This window comes from Taudactylus pleione, unplaced genomic scaffold (assembly GCF_031769625.1).
Source record: "Taudactylus pleione unplaced genomic scaffold, aTauple2 ptg000711l, whole genome shotgun sequence".
Lineage (NCBI taxonomy): Eukaryota > Metazoa > Chordata > Amphibia > Anura > Myobatrachidae > Taudactylus > Taudactylus pleione.
In genome coordinates this window covers 9527221-9549837 of record NW_028285113.1, presented here as the reverse complement: position 1 = coordinate 9549837, position 22617 = coordinate 9527221, and the positions used below count along the sequence as shown (strand labels likewise).

General features: G+C 44.0%; 1 protein-coding gene across 10 annotated transcripts in view; it reads right to left on the bottom strand.

The window, feature by feature from the left end:
* The window catches only part of GRIA4 (glutamate ionotropic receptor AMPA type subunit 4), a 426050-nt gene that overhangs the window by 174191 nt on the left and 229242 nt on the right, over positions 1-22617 (bottom strand). For all 10 annotated transcript variants that reach the window (XM_088456663.1, XM_088456664.1, XM_088456670.1 and 7 more), the window contains exon 4: positions 10312-10496. In XM_088456663.1, coding sequence (XP_088312789.1) covers positions 10312-10496 — 185 coding nt within the window. The remainder of the gene's footprint in view (positions 1-10311; positions 10497-22617) is intronic.

The window sequence follows — 22617 nt, the reverse complement described above, 5'->3', positions numbered from 1 at the left end:
CCTTCCAATTTTCTACCCCTGGTATGAAAATTGCTGATATCGCTACCGCATATTCCTCTGCCCAGAGAAGAATGTGGCTTACCTCCCTCATAGCGGACCAACTCTTGGTACCACTTGGTAACACAAAATAATGCTGTAATCCCTGTGTAAACACAGTCCTACCTGGTCTTCACAAGTCTATCCCCACTGTGCAGGCACAATCTGGGCAGACAGGTCTTTCTCTGCGTGTGTCAGCAGCCTTGTGTTTGTAAAATGTCCACCAGCCTCAATCTGGAAGCACTGGGGCTGCTGGGAGGCAGGAGCAGAACTGCATGTTAGGATCCGCCCCCTCCAGTCTGGCGCCTTTCCGCGCTGCTGCTAAGTGCTTTTAATGCCCGCCTGTCATTTCCTCCTGGTCACCTTGCTACTCAGAGTGCCAGGAGTCACTAACCTTCTGCTGCCAAATGCTCCTAGCAGCGGGCTTGCTAATGGGGGAGCGTGACTAACGCCGTACGCAGCGCGTCTAGCTACCCCCCAGAGACAGTGGTCTCTGAAGCTGAAGACCCCAGAGTGCGCTGCAAGCAGTGGCGGTGAGGTCTCTTGGCAGCTCCAACGAAGCAGACAGGCAGGGGCAGTGAGCTGCCTGTCTGATCCTCATGCTGATCAGGGATCCATTGATTTTTTAGCAGAAAGCTCTTGTATGTGACCAGCTCCCTTGGCACAAAATTAAGACTGACCTGTAGGGGGATATGGAGGGTGAGGAGCTAGCTACTATTCAAATTTATTAAAGAGACAGCTCCCTGTTATCCCACATCTATACCCCACTGTACTGAGACTCAGTGTCCCCTAGTGGATGAAGGAGAAATATAGATAAATTTAGACAGACATACAGATAGATAGATAGATAGATAGATAGATATAGACAGAGAGAGATAGATAGATAGATAGATAGATATAGATAGCTTGTAGATAGCTAGCTACTGTAGATAGATAGATGGATAGATAGATAGAGGTAGATAGATAGCTACTGTAGATAGATAGACAGATATATATATATAGACAGATAGAGATAGATAGATACTGTAGATAGCATATAGCTGATAGATAGATAGATTAGATTATAGATATATACTGTAGATAGATAGATATATTATAGATGGATAGATTATAGATAGATAGATACACAGATGATAGACAGATATATAATAGATACTGTAGATAGATAAACAGATTATAGATATATAGATAGATAGATAGATAGATAGACATCTTTATTACCTAAAATCTCTCCTCAACCATTTTAACATTTGCTGTGTAACAGGCATCCATATATCTACAGAAATCTCAGTACTGTTCATTTTCAACAACTTCTCGCCTCTTGGATCTGCATTCTCCTGTTCTGATTTAGCAGTCACGTCTCACTCACTTAATTGAGGGCTCATGTTACTTGTTACTTCAGTTCCGGAACTGACAATGACCTCAGCTGTGGCACACCTTCCTTGACACTGGTGAAAGTTTCACTCTGTTGATAACTTTCCAACATATTGGGGCATATTCAATAGGCTGCGAGAATAGAAAAAAACCCGCACCTGCAAGGTTTTTTGCTATTCTATTAGGTACGTGTTTCGTTTTAAAACACGCGCCAGGAAGTATTTTTTTACGCACCTCCTGAGCAAGTGTGATTTTTTCCTAAAATTTATGATTTTAGGAGAAATCACTGGGACTTGCTCTGACACCCCGGCGGGACCCACCCTGAGGACTAATTAAGCAATTGGAAGTATCCAATTAGCTTAATTAGTCCTTAATCTGCAGCGCTGTCTTCATCATCATCCAGCGTCGGAAGCCGGTTCTTCTGCAGCAACGGAATGTCAGTGTGTGTGGTGTATGTAAGTGTGTATGAGTGTGTGTGTGTGTGTGTGTGTGTGTGTCCCAGTGTCAGTGTGCCCCCCCGCCCCAGTCTCACTGTGTTCCCCCCGGAATGGAGGCTGGGAGAACTACATCTCCCAGCAGTCCATCTCACCATCCCCCGGGACTCCCAGTAGCCCCATCCTATGTAAGAAGAGAGAGGGGAAGCCACCGGGAACCATGGAGAACCCCACACAGGTAAGTGTTTTTAGTTTTTTTTTAATAAATTTACACGGCACGTGGTTTTCAATTATGAAAACCCTGCATCCACTATTCTTTAAATTGAATCCCGCGGGAATTGAGAGCGCATACCCGCGGGATTCCGAAATTGGGCGCGAGGGGCGCAAGGATTTAGCCTCGCTAAACCTCGCGCCCAATTGAATATACCCCAAAGGGTCTGATTCTGCATTGGATACAGCCACGCCATGTCTTTTGCTGCAGTCGCGTCTTCAACTTTATGCTATTGCCGCTATAAAGTCTTTCCCTGGTGTACAGCCATGCGTTCAACTCAGAATCAGCCCAATATTGTGCTACTTACAGCTGTGGACATTGTTACATAAACACATTCCAAATCTGTCATGTCTGCTAAATCTGGTACCTCCAAACACCATCACTGCCAAACATCTTTCTTCCTACATCCAGGACAGGATTGACAGATTTCCCAATGCAGCAGCAATGCTGTCTCACCATGTCTACACAGTGACAAGATGGCACCGCACATGTGCACTAGTTAGGTTGGCGACCATATTGGCCAGGGAATGAACCCTCCCCTTAGGAACTAACATGATCTGCGCAGTAACACACTCCATTCTCAACAAAATGCACACACATCCAGAGCAATCGCCAGATCCCTTTGCACTTTTTGCTGCTGTCCAGTGTGCTATAGATGGGTGTGTATGATTAAGGCTCCTGATTGGCTAAGGGGTCAATTTACTAAGCAGTGTTAGGAGACAGAGTGAAAAGTGATAAGTAAGTGATAAGGTGCCAGCCAATCAGCTCCCAACTGTCATTTTTCAAACACAGCCTGTGAGATGACAGTTGGGAGCTGATTGGCTGACACCTTATCACTTTTTTATCACTTTTCACTCTGTCTCCTAATACTGCTTAGTAAATAGACCCCTAAGGCTTTAAATTCCATCTAACCTATGGCAGGATATAACTGTCCGCTTCCTTCTGAGCACTGTAATGTCTCTTCAGGGACAGCTGGGGTCAGTGTTGAACACTGTATTAGTAATAAGGGATTTACAAGGAAAGAGAAGCCATCATATGATGGGCACGGCAATTAAGTTGGAGTCTTATGCTGTTGTTTTATTTAACTGACGCACAGACAAGTTTTCTAAATGAAATGCAAATTTCACAGACAGTTATATAATCCCCCAATGTACTTTCTTCCCAATGAACCTTCAATGTTATTCACTGCTCTGTTTACAACTGAAATAATATATCTTATTAACAATATGGTATCATGACACGGAAACGGTACTAATATCCGTGCCAATGTCACAAATCATCACCTTTTACAGGTGCATGAAATACTTTATTCCTACCACTAGATGGAGGTCACTTACTGCAAGTGTCCCTACATTGGAGAACAGTACAATATACATACAGATAAAAAAAAAATTAGCTACACATTGCATCATTAGGGGAAATAATACAGATAATGCAGAGAGCGTCTTAAGAATTGGATGATTTCTAATCATTTTTGTGATTCTTTTAAAATATATAATATATCAATGCTTTCTTCTAATCTTCAGCAGCCTTTAGGGAAAGATCTATCTCAACCTCAGATGTGAAAATTATACGAGAAAGAAATAATAGTAATTACAAAAAAAATGAACAGATTTTATTTTACTCCTCTTAAAGGATTTTCATTGTAAAATGTTTAAACAGGAGATCTTTACTGCATGGTGTATATAACAGTGTATCTTTACAAAAGCTCAAAGAAGAAATCCATTCTCATTGTATCATTGATTGTATTTTCTGAATGCCCTGAACTAGTATTATATTGGGAGTCCACCCCCCCAGGACCCATGCTGTTAATGAGACAACCACAAGCACTTTCATTTGCTGTATTCTCAAAGCTTAAGAAAAAAAAAAAAAGATTGTGGGCTGAATGTAATAGTCTGCAGGTTGTAGGCACCTGCAAATTTTCTGTGATTTGGTCGCTAGATTTAAAACAGCAATAATTTAAAATGCAAAAGCATGTTGGTATGGCCTTTTATATCATTGCTGCTTTAAATCTAGTGGTTAAATTGTTGAAAACTCATGGTTACCTTCAGTGGCGGCACCAGAGGTGGGGCTGCCGCACAGTCCAAAATTCAAATAGGGGAACCACACCAACTGTCATTTCACACGCTGCCCAACATCGCTGGCTGGGACTCACTGGCAGTTGCTGTGGATCCCCTATTTGAATTTTGGACTGCGCTGCAGACCCACCTCTGAAGCCGCCACTGGTTACCTTCAAATCGCGGACCATTACATAAAGCCATAATGAACTGGAAAGGGGCGGAGAGGGTGGTTCTGGAATGGGGGTGTTGATGGCCATTCTACTGCTGTAATGCAGGGCTGTAATGATTTTAGTGAGCCACCACCCTATCAAATCACTCCCCAGTTCTGCTTCATCAATAATGTCACCGAATGCTACACTATTATGTAGCTATATGTACAAATTTAATGACATCTATAGCAACATGAACTACTGTCTATACAGCATACATTCATTTCATCCTGCATATTACACTGATATGCTGCAACACTGGGATCCCTTACACTAAACATTGGTGTTAATGTATACCCAGCAAAGATTCTTGTATCACTTTTGCTGCTGAATCCCATAGCAGTTGCATGGTCTACTGTAGCAATATACTGTACTCAACTACAGATAAGCAGCACCAGCTCTGGCCAAGGGTTGTAAAGGTCCCATGTGGTAGAGGTGCTTCACTTATTCCTAGTGAACACTGTGCCTGTAGCCTAAGGAAACTGTGCCTGCAGCCTAGGGGACTCTGTATCTGCTAGGGAACACTGTGCCTGCAGCCTAGGGAACACTGTGCCTGCAGCCTAGGGAACACTGTGTCTGTAGCCTAGGGAACACTGTGCCTGCAGCCTAAGGAAAACTGTGTCTGTAGCCTAGGGAACACTGTGCCTGCAGCCTAGGGAACACTGTGTCTGTAGCCTAGGGAACACTGTGCCTGCAGCCTAGGGAACACTGTGTCTGTAGCCTAGGGAACACTGTGCCTGCAGCCTAGGGAACACTGTGTCTGTAGCCTAGGGAACACTGTGCCTGCAGCCTAGGGAACACTGTGTCTGTAGCCTAGGGAACACTGTGCCTGCAGCCTAGGGAAAACTGTGTCTGTAGCCTAGGGAACACTGTGTCTGTAGCCTAGGGAACACCGTGTCTGTAGCCTAGTCTGTGCCTGCAGTCTTGGGGACACTGACTACTAGGGAACACTGTGCCTGCAGCCTAGGGAACACTGTGACTGCTAAGGGACACTGTGCCTGCAGCCTAAGGAATACTGTGCCTGCAGCCTAGGGAACACTGTGTCTGCAGCCTAGGGAACACTGTGTCTGCTGACTAGGGAACACTGTGCCTGCAGCCTAGCGAACACTGTATCTGCAGCCTAGGGAACAATATGCCTGCAGCCTAGGGAACACTGTGCTTGCAGGAGATACAACTGTATGGGCTGGAACAGTGCAATCTGCAACCTTGTGAATAAATTTACAGTAAGTAATATAAAATGAGTCTATGTAATTGACTTTGGCAGAGTAGCAATGATTTATGTAGACAGGGAACCACTGTGCAATTTAGAACAGTATTTTCTCAGCTCCTACAGTGGTGTGAAAAAGTTTTTGCCCCTTCCTGATACCTTCCATTTTTGCATATTTGTCACACTGATTTGTTTCAGATCTTCAAACTAAATTGAATATAAGACAAAGACAACCTGAGGCAAAAAAACACAGTTTATAAATGATAATTTCATTTATTGAAAAAAAAAAGTTATCAAAACACCAACAGGCCCCGGGTGACATAGTAATTGCCACCTTAAGTACTGATTCAAATAATGAACCAAATTCATTTATATAATAGAGTTCAATTAGACTAGACACAATCAGGATTGATTACTGCCAGCCCTGTTGAATGTAAACATCACTTAAATAGAACCTTTCCAACAATGTGAAGTTTGCTACAAGGTCTCAACAAGCACCACAGTATGGTGCTGTCAAAAGAAATTCCAGAAGACATGAGAAAGAAAGTCAATGAAATATTTCAGTCTGGAAAGGGTTACAAAGTCATTTCTAAGTGTCTAGACTTCAATGAACCACAGAGACAGCTATTATCTCCAAATGGAGTAAACTTAGAATGGTGGTGAATCTTCCCTGGACTGGCCAGCCTACCAAACTTCCTCCAAGAGGAACTTCCTCCATCAACAACTCATCCAGGAAGTCACAAAAGAACCCAGACAAACATCTAAGGATCTGCAGGCCTCACTGGCCTCAGCTAATGTTGGTGTTCATGATTCCACCATAAAAAATAGACTGGGAACTAATTATATCCATGGGAGAGGTGCAAGCCGGAAACCACTGCTTACCAGGAGGAACATAAAGTCTTGTCTCACATTTGCCATATAAACACATTGACAACCCCCAAGCCTTTTGGGCTAATCTTCTGTGGACTGATGAGTGAAAAATGGTTCCTTTGGAAGAAATGGGTCCTGTTACATCTGGCATAAAGCTATCACAGCATTCCACAGTAAGAGCATCGTACCAGCAGTCACACATGGTGGTGGTAGTGTGATGGTGTGGGGATGCTTTGCTGCTTCAGGACCTGGGCGACTTGTCATAATTAATGGCATCATGAATTCTGCTCTCTACCCGAAAACTGAGGGAGAATGTCCGGTCATCAGTCCATGATCTGAAGCTATGGCGCAGTTGGGTTATACAGAACGACAAAGCAAAAGAACAAGTCTACCACTGAATGTCTCAAAAGAAACAAAATTAAGGTTTTGGAGTGGCCTAATCAAAGTTCTGACTTGAATCCAATTTAGATGCTGTGGCAAGACCTTAAACAAGCAATTCATGCTCAAAACCCCTCCAGTGACTTAAAGCAATTCTGCACAGAAGAGTGGTGTAAAATTCCTCCACAGTTATGTGAAAGTTGTTGCTGCTAAAGATGGCAAAAGCAGTTATTAAATTTACGGGGGGTAATTCATTTGCACATGGGTGATATAGGTGGATAACTTTTTTTAATTCAATAAATGGAGTGATCATCTAAAAACTGTATTTTGTGTTTACTGAGGATGTCTCGGTCTTATGGGCCCCTTACATCTGCGAAGGATTTGCGCGATCCCGCGATGCTGCAACCCGGCATCGCGGGATCGCAGAAATCCAACATGTTGGATTTTGGCGATTTGACGATCGCGATCAAAAAATGATCGCGATTGTCAAATTGCGGACATTTAACATGTCAAATGTCTGCGATCCGGCGACGGATCGCAGTCATCGATGGTGGGCGATCGGAAATTTTCGATGGCGATTGGAAATTTCCGATTGCAGCCCTGCATCGCGGCGATACGTCGCAGATGAATAGGCACCTTAATATTCAGTTTTGTTTGCAGTTCTGAAACAATTAAGTGCAAGAAATATGCAAAAATAGAAGAAATCAGGAAGGGGGCAAAAACTTTTTCATGCCACTGTATGTAATCCAGAGTGTGCTACAAAGTATCAAAGCTTGTTGCAAAAAGCGTGGTTGTACATGACCATTCATGAGAAAGCGTAGCTACTGTAGATGGAGGCATGTCCGATGCAAATACAGACTTAATGCACCACTGTATATGCTGTTTAGCGGCTCCCTCTTTGGGCACAGCACATGTATGGCCTGCTTGTCTGCGCTTCACTTCTCTCACTCATCTGGTGGTTTACAGTTAAAAAAAGCCTGAAATTTAGTGACACAAAAAAGTGAACACAGGGGCTGTTTCCGCATCGCATGGATCTCACTTCACCGACGCAAAACACAAGTTTTGCATACAGTGAAAGCGCCGAAGCGATGTTTACGCATTCCTGCCTATGTCCGTCCAATTCTGAGTCAGATGGAACTTTTCATGCAATTGGGCGTTTCAGGGCAGGAACTGAGTGGTGGCGAAGCGATCGCATGGAACCACCATGAGTCGTGGGCATGTAGCTAAAGCTCTGGCCCTGATTCAGAGCCGGACGCTCTGACAGAGCGCTCGCTCTGAATCAGGGCCATCCCTTTGAATTTAAGAGCGGCCTCCTGGCCGCTCGCATAGCTGTCGGTGACCACCCACAGCTATAGCGAGCGGCCAAAATGATGGTCGCGATGGTCAAGACCATCGCGACCATCGGGCTTGCGACGAGACCCTTGCGGTAGGGTCTCGTCTGCCGCAAGCCCTGGAGTGCTTTTGGCTCTATCAGAGCCAAAAGCACTCCCACTGACATCACTTGTGATGTCAGTGGGACCGGCCCCAGACGGTAGGCGTTCCCATGGGAACGCCTGCGTCTGGGCAGCCACGCCCTTGGCACGCCCACCAAAGGGGGCGTGCTGTCAATCACCATCAACAGCACGTGACCTTTGGTGCGAGACCCATAACGATGGCTTGGCCATCGTTATTCGGGTCTCGCGCATGTGCACGACGGAGCCGCCTCCATCGTGCGCATGCGCACTTGGGCAACATCGACCCGCTTGCGAGCGGGTCTGAATCAGGCCCTCTGTGCGAGTCTGAGTGATGTGTACGGGGAAGGGAAGCCTGTTTCTGACATATCTCTTGCACCTAGCATGAGGCTGGTGCACATGGCACTAGTGATGATGGTTACGGCTGCTGGTGTAAAATCAATGGTCAGCACAGGTGGCACGCACACGATCCTCCGAATTAGTTGAATGGATTCCTGCATTAGCATAAGGTAGTAAATCAGGCTTCCACAGCTGCCCGCAACTGCAGCCACTCTGACCGTAACTCAGGATCAGGCCCAGGTACTCTCCTCTCTGGAGGGGCGGGGCCGGACCCTCATGTCAAAAGGAAGCGAATCACAGGTCTGCAGGAGGAGGCAAAGCAAAAATGTCACTAATTTGCCCACAGAATCATTTGGTCTGGCCCTCTAAGTTTTTTTCTGTTAGCTTCAACCGGGTATCTGGGTGCCTAGAATGGCCTATAATGGCACCCTGCAGCCAGAATCTATGCAGCAGTGCCACCAGGAGTGTCCTTAGGACGCTTCAAATGGTCACACCACTGCCCTTACAGCTCCCTGGAGCATTCTCAGGATGCTCCGGATATAGTTGTAATCACTGGTGATTGTGGCCCCACCCAAGGTGACATCACATGGAGGGGGCGTGGCCTGCACTGGGCCTTCAAATAATGTTATATATGGCCCTCAGCAAAAAAAGGTTCCCCACCCCTGATTTAGACCATACAGCAATGATTACATATTTAATGTATTCTCTAACATTTTCCAACTACCAAGCCTTAGATACTGTGTGCCAAGAGCAAGAGGGCGGCCCAGGGGGGAGGGGGCATGATGTGATTAGTAGCCCCGCCCCTGCTTTACAATGCCAGCAATCTATATCGAGGGGAGGGGCAGCGATGATGCAATCGCACCACCATGCCCCTGCACTACCCACCATCGCCGCCGCCGCGCCCCCCATTGCCACAGAAACGTCCCCTGCAGCGCCGACCTGGCTGCCAGAAAATCCGCAAGTATGGCCAAGAGCCAACTTCACAAAAGAGTGGCCAATTGGATTTAGCAAAAACTAAGGTCCAACTCATAATTCTTCAAAGGTTAATCTACAATGTTGTGATTTCTCAAATGTTCTCACCAAACATGGCTACTTCATGAACTTTTCCTAGTTGCCAAATAAAATGTCAGCCCATTTTAGTGCTACTAGAGGCTTTTACTCACATGTTTGATTTATAGGAAATTATTTTGCAAAAACCATGAATACTCGGCAGCATTTAAAATTGCATCAAGTAATGCCAGCTTTTAAGAAATACAACAGACACCATCTTCAACATAAGATAAATATATTCATATCAAAAACTGACATACATTTTATGCCTAAAGTACATCTTATATATTCCCATATATTTAAAAAAATATGAAGTAAATTTCTTACAGTATGTAATATAATGTTTTATGGAGCTAACCATAGTTGATATTTTAATGGGGAAATAAAAGAAAAAAGCACTTTATTCTATTTTAAGACAATAATTTGATATCCACAAAATTATAATAACCTATTTTAAAATACTGCTGTAAAATCGACCTCTAAAGGTTTATTTTTGGAAATAAAGATTTAAATTGTCTGTGTTCTTAATTATGTGGTTGACCAAGTGGGATTTAAAGATCTTTTACTTATGTCAAAAATAATTATTACTTATCTAAACAGACGACATTAAGAAAGGATAAGACAGTAATTACCTGCTCCAAGATATTCTGAAGTCTTTCAACTTCGCAATCTATTACAAACTTATTTTCTTGTCTACGATCCAGGTCTTCTAAGAGACGTCGGTAGCTGGCGTCATTGAAGTTTTCCACGCATATGGCACTAACTTGCCAACCATTTTGGCCTGCCTTTTCCATGATTGCCTGAAGTATGGAGTACCCTAAAAAATAGACAAGATATAGACTTTTTATAGTTGTTGGACATAAAAGTGGAGAACATTAAGCAGCATAGCAGTAATGTAAAGACTTTGGGCCTGATTCAGACCCGCTCGCTAAGATGCATACTCTCGGTGCTGCCGATGGTATGCAGTGTGTATGCATTGTGTGCATGTGCATACCTTAGCGAAAGTTCACAATGCCTTCGCTCGCTGCACATAGACAGCCCAGCAGAGTGAGTGACATGGGAAGCCGTAGGTGGTAACAGGGGCTGGCTATTATAAACAGGGGAGTGGAGGTGCAATCGCAGGCGTGCCTGAGCATCTCAACGGCGTTTTAGAGGTGTGCATAATTATAAGACAACATCATAGTACACGTCACCTGGCTGGTTTTTACACTGAAGTGCATACACATCGTGTGAGCGGCTCTGAATCAGGCCCTTTGTTAAATAGTGTCCAATATTTTAAACAGAAAATTTGTGGCAAGATTATCCAAAGTCCATCACCTGCTCAAACAATGCCAAGTCCTGGCCAAATTCCAAAGAAGCTGAAATGGTTCATGACTTAGAACAAAACCTAAAAATTGTGGTTACCTTAATTAATCTGTGTTAATAAAAATAGAGAAAAAGCTCTGTTTTTAGGACACGTTATCTTCTGCTACTAGTTTGTAAAATCAGGTCACACATTTTTGATACAGTTGCCATATGGATCAGTCGCCAGTATTCACCTGTGATGGAAATAGAATGCTTTTAAGTCTCACTACAAAATGCACGTGTAGAATAGGGTGAGATTGGGAACCTGCTTTGCTTTGAAAATGGATGTGTGAATGGGAATCGGTACGAATTTCCGCCAGACCTAAGCCCGGCAGATGAAAAAGGCTGCACATGAAGATCCCGACAGAGGCAATTAAGACCCCTAACCCTCCTTTAGGGGTGCCTAACCCTGACCTCTCCCCTAGTGCCTAACTTCCCTCCAGGGGTGCCTAAACCTAACCCCCCCTCCCCGCACCCTAAACCTAACCCTCCTCGGGGGGGGGTGCCTACACCTAACCACCCCCCGGGGGTGCTGGACGCTAACCCCCCTTCCCCTAGCCTTACCCTAACCCTCACGGGGTGGGGTCCGTAACCCTAAGACCCCCTCGGGAGTCCCTAAACCTAACCCTCCCCCTCGAGGCTATCACCTCCCGACTCCTGGCTTACCTACATCCGGTATGCCGGGCGTCGGGATTTCGGCATGGGGCTAATGATAGGCGCTGGTATTTAGACGCCTATCATTAGTCCCATGCCGGGATTTCACTGTCGGGCAGCCGATGGTCAGCATTTCGACCGCCAGCTTCCTGACTACACCCCGTGTGGATGATGCCTTTAGGACACATTCATTAGGACATAGGGGCCTATTCATGATCCCTTATGGATCCGTTACACAATTATTTTTGTATCGGGCCCATTCATTATTATGTTCTCGATGGGGCTGCCTAATATACAGCTATCTCTGAAAACTTAAAAGTTTTTCAGAGTTTGCCTGCAGGAACCAATGCTGTTCTAGCTATGGGAAGGAGGTCCTGGTTGTGAAGAGTGATCTGATCGGATCTCTCTGCCGCCTCTGCACTGCGTCCTCTGTGGCCGTGCACATGTATGATCTCGGGTCACGCATGCGCCCTTGAGAGAGGCGGCAGGGATAAGTAACAGTAGCAATGTTAGGGATCGTGGGGATAGCTCCTTATTTAGAGCATTCTGAATTGCTCCGGCAGTTAAGTATCCACTGCCGCTACATGCGGCAAGTTGGATACTTAACTAACGCTGGTCAATAGGCCACCGATATGGATAGGCTCCAAATACCTAAAGCCAATGCAAATTATGCAAGAATAATTAAAAATATACCTGGAAATATGTATAATGAAATATTGACTTTGATCATATAAGTGAGGCTGAACTACCCACAATATATGTGGTGCCACATTCCTGAAAGTCACTGTATTTCCATTACTTTTAGATAGATGGGACTAAAATGTATTTTACTGGCTGGGACAAGTGATAATATCAAAGTACTTAGTTGTGACATGTTTATAAATATTTGTATATGACTTCCAGGGACACTTTGCTGATGACCCTGTTCATCTATGTATACAGGATGATCCTTACGCATGGCTGTATTATAAGAACCAATAGGGCCCGGAGCTGAAAATGTTCAAGGGCCTATTGTAAGAAGAGCTGTGACAAGTAATATGTGGGTGTGGCTAGTGGTGGGTTGGTGTGACATGTGCTGTGTGGGTGTGGCTAGTGATGGCTAGGTGTTACAAGTGCTATGTGGGTGTGGCTAGTGATGGGTTGGTGTGACAAGTGCTGTGTGGGTGTGGCTAGTGATGGGTTGGTGTGACAAATGCTGTGTGGGTGTGGCTAGTGATGGGTTGGTGTGACAAGTGCTGTGTGGGTGTAGCTAGTGCCATGTGGACGCGTACACTACCAGCCGCAATGTAGGCATGGCCATCGGTGGGGTGTCCATCGAAGGGTACTACCAATGGGTCCATTGGTGGTTACCATCAATGGCATACATACCATCTACGGTGAGCCACCAATGGTTTGCACCCCTTGATGCCTACCACTGCGAGGGAGAATGGCGTACCAATCACAAAAGCACAAAAGCTTAGCGGCACCAGGGGGCGGGGCTAAGCTCAGTCTTGTCCGTAAAAAAAAAAAAACATTGGCTCCCACTTCTTCAATGATGGCTAAGAACCATTGACTCAGCATCGATGGTAAAAATATTCGACATCAGCCATAAACCATAGATGATTTCGAATCATCGATGGTCGATGGCCATCCCTAAAATAGAAATACAATATTACTACCTGTACTTAATTTATGGCAGATCATGTGGGTGTCTGGTCATCATCACGCTTTTTATGGGGATGCACGGGACTATAGTCCCATCCATCCCATTCTTAATCTGGCCCTGTATCTAAGTACAGTGGAAGCAGCTACAGTATTTTGTTACCTGAACCAATATCAGGAAAATACAGCCTTACTGTACACCAGCAACATCCCTCAAACACCAAGTGTAGGCGACAGGTACTCTTGTACACATCAGGTCACCATAAAGACATCCCTATCAGTGCAGTCTTAGCTGAATTGATTAAACAAGTATAACTGCCAGCATGACCCAAATTTACAGTATTATAATGCCCCACTCCCTTTATTTTCCAATTGCTTTAACCTGAGCTGAATTAATGAATTGGTATTAAGGAAATACATTAAAAAGCAATTAATGAATTCAGTTCAGGCTACTGGAATTGTAAAATCAACAGGGGAATGATCACACAGTATGAAGTGTACATGTCAGCAGGTCTGTATTGGGAAACTAAACTGTGAACATACTGGCAGTACTGTACATTGTATTCCCCATTACAGAACATAAGCAGTACTGTACATTGTACTCCCCATTACAGAACATAAGCAGTACTGTACATTGTACTCCCCATTACAGAACATAAGCAGTACTGTACATTGTACTCCCCATTACAGAACATAAGCAGTACTGTACATTGTATTCCCCATTACAGAACATAAGCAGTACTGTACATTGTATTCCCCATTACAGAACATAAGCAGTACTGTACATTGTATTCCCCATTACAGTACATAGGCAGTACTATGCCACACAGGTAAAATATTTCTTCTACTCTAGGAAAAGAAAATATTGCTCTATTTACAGACGGAGCAGGCTCTAGTGAATCACCTTTCCAATCAATTAATTTGATGCTTTGAGTCTTAAAGTGCTACATAAATAAATGTATTACAACTTTTTGATTGAGCTGAATGTGCCTGTGAAATTATGTGACTTTTGTATCACTGTGCATCTCAAAATGCTACTGAGGTTTATCCTGTGCGGTGAGTAATGTAAAAATGCACAGGTTACTCACTGTGGCTGGGTCGGTGCACCCATTTGTTTAGGCCAAAATACGCAACTATGTACTATACGCGTTGCCAAAACAAGCACATAAGAATATTTGCAGGCATCAGAAACCTGTACCTGCTAGTGACTGGACAGACATGAGTGGGAAGGGGAAGAGACCAGTAAATAGTAGGTCTGCATAACTGATGAAGACCTGCGCGGTGACACATTAATGCCTCTCAGTGGCCATAACTATGGAAGGTACATGAGGGCTGGAACAGCTACACACTAATGATGATGATAACAGTCGCCAACACTAGCTAGCTGCTTTTGATTGGATGACTGCGAATTCACCTCAATAGCTCATAGGTGCTTTCCTCATTGATTGTGCATATATTATACTAGCTAAAATGCCTGGTGTTGCCTTGCTTTAATATATTGTATTTTTATTCTCACTGTCTCTACCACCCCCCTCGCTTTCACTCCCCACCTCTCTCTCTGACCCATCCCCATTCCTCTCTCTTCCCCACCCCAACACTATCACCCCACCTCTTCTTCCTCTCCCACTGTCTCTTTCTATCACTGCCACCTCACTCTCTACCCTGAACATCTCCGACACTGGTGGGAGGGGTCAGAGTTCGGACTAACTATCACTTACCTCCCAATATCTTCAATCTTGAAATCAGGATATTGCGAGCATGCCCAAAAATGCCCCCAGGGCTATCCCCGCATTTTGAAAAAATGCCGTGCACATATGTTCAGCATCTATTCACCCGCGGCTCTGACAGTGTTCCCCCCAACTCCCCCCCACCGCAGAAAACTGTGGCCCGCGGGTGGGACAAAAGGACGCACCCTAAAAATTAGGACTGTCCGACCGACAGCAGTTGGGGGACATGTATCATTACATTCCAACGTGATGACATGTTTTTATCAGCAGTCGATGTTATTATATTTTATTATGTATTTTATAATATAGATTATTTGTGGGCAGATTTTTTTTCTTTAAATAACTGATTTGCTGCTTTAATTAACATGCAAGATAATTATTATATCTGATTCATTAGAGGATTTTTGTATTATAGAAGTGTTTCTGGAACAATTGAGCAAAGGCACGTTGCAACCGTTGCGTTTTTCTCATAATAGATGATAATGCGCACAGCCGGTGATATCCGGTGGCACATAGCTAGTAATTTAATTGCTCTGTAATATCTGAATCACTGTTCCTGAGTCTCAATAGCTGTATGTACTAAACTCATCATGTAAAAAAAAAAAAAAAAAATGAAAATCTGGCATTTTCATATCCAGCCCGCAAATTATCTTGTGTTGCTTTTAGAAATACAGAGTAATACAATTTGCAAAAATATAATCGATTCAAGCTCCTGGCGTCTTTGCATTGTGCTGTGAGTTTAGAGCACCATATGCCTCATTTTATGTTTAATTGTAGAAAATCGCAATTAACAGCACATAGAGGAAATATTTTGCTGTATCACACAGACAAATTACAGACTGTATTTGAGTAAATTAATAGCTGCCACCAATTAGATAGTTACTGCTCTGGAATTCTCTACAGTAATTATTATTGTTATTATCATCATCATCATTATTATTGTTACAAATATTATTATAAATAGTAGTACGATTAGTATTGCTATGTACAGTATGTATAATGTGTGTGTTTGTTACTATGGTATTTTTATTATTGTTAAGCTGTTTTTATTCGTTATTCACTACTATGCATTATCCATACCGTAATTTCACAACTTCAATATTGAAACATATATACAGACATGCATCTTCAGAGTGAGATATAGGGGTATATTTACTAAAGTGCAAGTTTTTAGAAGTGGAGATGTTGCCCATAGCAACCAATCAGATTCTACTTAACATTTATCTAGCACCTTCTAGAAGATAATAGCTAGAATCTGATTGGTTGCTATAGGCAACATCTCCACTTCTAAAAACCTACACTTTAGTAAATATACCCCATACTGTGCCTTACATTCTAACAGCCTAAACATAAAGACTGGGAGAAAAGTGGATCATCCCTGATCCGAACAAGCCACACCTAATTATATTATGTTTTTTATGCCCCAATCTGATAGACTAAACCTCTGTTATCCACCAAAACATGGTGAAAAGCCTGCATCCCTATCAGAATGTTTATCAGGACTGGCTGGGGGGGCTCTGCAGAAGGATAGCAGACCTAGCAGAGAACAATGCCGCAAAGGCAAGGTTATAAGTGGCAATCATGTGAAGCCCACATCCAATTCTGGGATGGGCTGTTTGCCCAGGTACACCTGCTGCCACTGAGTGACCAATATCACTGCCTTCCTCTTTCACCAAAAGCCACGTTTGCCAATTCCACTCCTTGCTCCATCTATATTGTAGGTCTCATTAATTATATTAATCCAACACCCCAGCAGACTGAATACTCCAGAAAAATAAGGACTGAGCTATAAACATTTCCAGAATCATAAAAAGGGACTGTGACATGTCAGGTGACCTGAGTTTCTGAAGACATGACACCCATGATCCTGCAACTTCATTTACGCCTGCATCAGGTCTGCCAGATCCTGCTCAGTTCCTCACACAACTAAGGGGTCTATTTACTAAGCAGTGTTAGGAGACAGAGTGAAAAGTGATAAGTCTGTGATAAGGTGCCAGCCAATCAGCTCCCAACTGTCATTTTTCAAACACAGCCTGTGAGATGGCAGTTGGGAGCTGATTGGCTGGCACCTTATCGCTGACTTATCACTTTTCACTCTGTCTCCTAACACTGCTTAGTAAATAGACCCCTAAGTGGCACAGGGGCATGTGTGGCAGTGCGCTTCAATGGAAAGTGGGTGTGGCCAGAGCATGTAGAAGTGGTTTGTCTAACCTGGATATGGTTTTATATAGTAAATGAAATATATGAGGCATTGGCATTTTAAAGTGCTATAATTATATACAATGCAACCCAATAAGACCAACATTTTATGCAGAGATTAGTCTTGTGACCAATACACAAGGCAGGGTGACCTCTACACATACTGAGCCCAGCATTCAAGATACAATGGAGCTTTCCAGTGACTGATATTCAATATACAAAGTTTTTAAGGCCACGGTACAAAGCAGACCTCTGATTCTACAATGGAGATCCAGTTCTCTGTTAACTATACAGTGTAGACCCCAAATCTCTGGTGGCTTTAGAATGCACCTCCAAGATCTCTTTCTACAGTACTCAGGACACAGATCCTTAAACATTTCCTGACAAATCCGGAGAGCAGCACCTTACATGGTCCTTCACACCTATTGCTCCTTGAGCAAGTCCATCCTTTAATTATACCCTTTCCCTGCATGCAGCGCAGTTCTTTAATAATCTGTCAACTTCTGATAGTGTTGCCTTTGTCATTATCACTATAGATCGCAGGCAGTCACAACACAAGAATTCATAGGGAACTCTCATAGAAAAGACTGCAGCTGGAGGAAGTCTCACTACAATGCCGATATTATTACCTTTAGACACATTATATTGGTTATAATTCCATGTTCTCTGTCATATTACACAAACTGACTTGGAAACATTCAATTCATAACAGTTGCTCTCCACTTCCAGCTCCCTCGACCCCAAAACCCCCTCATATATTATATAGCTGTCATTGAACACAGTTCAGATAATGTACCCTCAACTGTAAAGTATAAGGATATTTATAAGTCACTGAGGAGTTCTGACAGCCCTATTTCTAGGGGTATATTTACTAAAGTGAAGGTTTTTAGAAGTGATGTTGCCTATAGCAACCAATCAGATTCTACTTAACATTTAACTAGCACCTTCTAGAAGATAATAGCTAGAATCTGATTGGGTGCTATGGGCAACATCTCCACTTCTAAAAACCCACACTTTAGTAAATATACCCCTTAGTGTCAGGGGCATAACTAGAGTCTATTTCACAGGCATTGATGCCACAAAATCTCCCTGTAATCTAATGCTACCTGGGCTACATCTCTGCAGTCTCACCATACACCAGCTACCAACTGGCTTCCAATAAACTACTGAATCCTAACTCTTTCCTACAAGGCTCTGGGCCTGATTCAGAGATGTACATCCATCCAACGATGAATGTACATATCAGATCAGGGCCGTAGCTAGGGTGGTGCGGTCAGTGCCGCCACACAGCGGAACAGCCCTGAGGGCGGAGCCGGCTGCCCACCACAAGTGCCTCTGTAGCATGAAAGCCAGCGCAGGCTCAGTGTCTAACACTGGCCGTGCTGGCTGAGGGAAAGAAGGGAGGGCTACAAGCTGTTTGGGACCTTGTTTTTAAATCAAAGCGGGACATGCTGTGTTGCCTGTGTGCACTGTGCCGCAGCAGCCAATCCAATCACCGCCGGCGGGCCGGCAGCATCTTCTGCTCACTACATCTCCCAGAATCCCTGTGGTGCTTGTGGCCCATTCTTCCTCTGTGTCCGCTTCTGCAGCTGCTGCCCGCTCCTCGGACAGTGATTCTCCGCGGTCCCGGCTCCGGTCCTTCTCCCTCACACTCTGCTCCCGCCCAAGCCTAGCCACTGTCCACTCACTGTGCCTAAGCCTCCGTTCTGCGGGGATGTCGGATGAGGATGGGGGAGGTGTCTGCCGCGGTGCGGAACACTGCGGACCCGTCGGCGCTGGCAAAACGGATCTGGACTGGAAGCTGATGCCGCTTAGTTGTACATGGTGCTGGTGGAGAAAGGTGCCCTGCAAGGTGAGGGACCATGTTCCTGGCTGGCTCTGTGGCCCCTTCCCCTGGTATAATTGGCCAGCTGTGTGCCCCCCCCAATCCTGACTGTGTAACAGTGTATTCCCTCACTATCCACTGACTGATAACTGTGTGCACCCCCCGTCTGTGTAGCGTAATATGTATAAGGGGCTCTATGTGGCATAATGTGTATAACGGGGTACTACTGTATGGCATAATGTGTATAAGGGGTACTACTGTGTGGCATGTGTATAAGAGGCTCTACTGTATGGCGTAACATGTATAAGGGGCTCTACTGTGAGGCGTAACATGTATAAGGGGCTCTACTGTGAGGTGTAACATGTTTGAAGAGGTTTGGAGTACTACTTTGTGATGTAATCTGAATAATAGACACTACTGAGCGGTGTAATGTGAATCATGGACACATGAGCGGTGTAATGTGAATAATGGACACATGTGCGGAGTAATATGAATAATGGACACATGAGCGGTGTAATGTGAACTGGTCTGGTACTTTTGTGTGGCCACATCCCACCTTGGTGAGGCCACGCCCCCTTTACTTTTTGGTGCATACATTCACTGTGCACTATCCCTGTTTAAAATATAGGGGGGGCACCAATGTTCTTTATGGCACAGGGCACCAAAATGACTAGCTACACCTCTGTCTCAGATTGTTAGGGGTCTGTGCCTGCACAGGACCCATTCTGAGCAAGCATAGAACAGGTCCTGCAATCTTGCTGACATGCTGCAGCGTTTGGAGGGTGGAGCGGGGCATGATCACCGTACCCGGAAACAGAAGCCTGTCACCCCCGTTTTCCAGGAGGGACGAGGTCAGGGTCTGTGTCGACGGACGCGGATTCCTGGCCTCTTACGTGACCATAACTCGGCAAGGCTGCGGGAAGCTTCAGCAGAAGTGGTAACAGTTACACAATATTTAAAATAAAAAAACAACACACAAAAAGGCTCTGACTATATTAAGATTATAGAAGAGTAACAGAAACAATATTCAGATGTAACAACTGAGAAGTGTAAATCGGTCCATACACGGTGCGATAGGCACCGTGCGACGCGATGGGGGATCCGACATCCGACATATAGGGCGGTCCCCACACATGGTGCGATCGGGTGGCCGAACGCCCAATATGCCGGCTCCCCCTCCCCCACAGCGCTGCATGGGATCGCACGTCGCATCCCCTGATCGACTGAACCTGCAGTAAGATCAGGGGGTGCGATGTACGGCCCCACGGGTCCTCGCTCCGTCCGACATCAGGCCCATACACGGTGCGATATAGCAGCCAAATTGTACCAATCCGTCGGATCGGCTGCTTTATCGCATCGTGTATGGCACGCTTACCTTAATGAATTTGCAACAATAAATGTAAAGTGATACACAGAAAGATCAATATGTGTATGTACAGATTTCTGCTCTTTCTCAATTAAACATAGTTTCTATGGAATAACCTGGGCACTTTCAGTTCATCTCTAATTTGCCACCACTTATTACTGCTGCCTAACAGAAGCAAGTGATGATCCCTGGAATACTGCAGGAAGTTACAATACTACTCATTAACATCCAATAACTTTCTTTCAATACATATTCTTCCAATAATGCAGCCAGGCGAGGAGACATTATGGGAAGGATCAGTTATCACACACAGGGGGGGAATTAAATTAGCCATGGTAAATTACCAAGCGCTAGTTGATCCCCCGGGGCTATTGAATTAGCCCCAAAACGCGGCCGCCTGCAGCACTTTTCAGGTATTATTCAACAGGCTCAGAATAAAAATCCCTGATAATTTGCCTATCTGATACTGTATATCTAAAGGTTATTTTATTTCAAGTACTGAGATTAGAACAAGACATTGCAACGTTATCAACTTCTTTGTAAGTCAAATAAAAATAACATTCTTCTTGTCCAAAAATGGTTTTCAGCCTGTGGTATTGCACTTCTCCCTGGTGTGAACTAGGGTTGACCACTGAGGCACACACCATCAATAGTTGATGTTTTTAAGTCATCAATAGGAAACCTTCGATGGTTGGGCCTTATGCATGCGCACTACTCTTCCATTTGACCTCCACTGACGATGTGCAGCATCAGGTCTACTCCATTGATGGCAAAATCATCTATTATTGGCTACAAACTATTGAGGGTTACCACCCATTGACGGCTGATATTGATCTCTAGTCTGGTCAATGGTATTAACAGTGGTGTGACAACATTGCACGAATATGAGTAGATTGTGTAATTACTGTAACTGTAGTTACAGCAATAAAGTTACAGCAATAAAAGTCATCAGTCATTCCTTTGCTTTACGCAGTTTTGAAAAAAAAAGAGATAATAACAAATAATACAATAGATGCATAGTACATACAGTATGAAAACTTAGTACAGGTTGAGTCTCCCATATAAAAAATGCTTGGGACCAGGGGTATTTTGGATATCGGAATATTCCGTATTTTGGAATATTTGCATTCCATATTGAAATGTCTTAGGAATAGGCCCAAATCTAAACACAGAATGCATTTATGTTTTATACACAAAGAATGCATTTTGTACCTTATACACACAGCCTGCAGGTGATTTTATACAATATTTTCAGTAATTGTGTGCCTTAAACAAAGTTTGTGTACATTGAACCATCAAAAATCAAAGGTTTCACTATCTCAGTCATGCTAAAAATGTTCCATATATCGGAATATTCCGTATTTCGGAATATTTGGATATGGGAGGCTCAACCTGTACATACATACGTATTAAACTGTCTATAATGCACTTTGTAAATACAGCACATCTTCAAATAATCATCCCTTCAGAAATAGAAATTATGAACAAAAGCTGGAGACGAAACGTTCCGAGAACAAACAGCTTTACCTTCAAAGCGTTGGAGAATAATGTGAGACTGAACCTGAGATATCCGCAGGAAGCTTGCGGCTGCAGTACTTTGTATTCTCTGGAACAAAGCCAGGTGCTTTTGTCAGACAAGACATTGTATCATGTGCGGAATCCATAAAAGATCAGCAAAAGTTACTTTGTATATATAGAAAACAAACAACTTTACTTTTGCAAACAAATCTATATTAATAAAGCTGCATGTTATAACGTCATTCCCGTGCTGAATACAAAATAAGAACGAGAAGAAAGATTTTATTTTTCTACCTATTCCATTCAATTCCAGCTAAGGAAACGATTGGCATATAATGAATAGGATTGAACCCCCTCAATTGGTGGGAGGAGGGGGCGTTTGTCAAGGAAAAATAAACATCTCAGATCATGGGGCTTATAGGAAGTGCAAAAATCAGTGACTGCAAAGCACATCTCATGGAAGCAACTTGTTTCATACTTACCGACTTTCTGTCTGCCCCCTCCAGGAGGGGGCAGCATGGTCGGTGCAGCAGAGGGCGTGTCAGCGGTGTAAGTGGGCGGTGCGGGGGCATGGCGGCATGATCGCACAATCGCCCACTGCTTTACAATGCTGATATTACCAGCATATTAACGAATCGCGTCTTGGCCCCCCACCAGGCCCCCC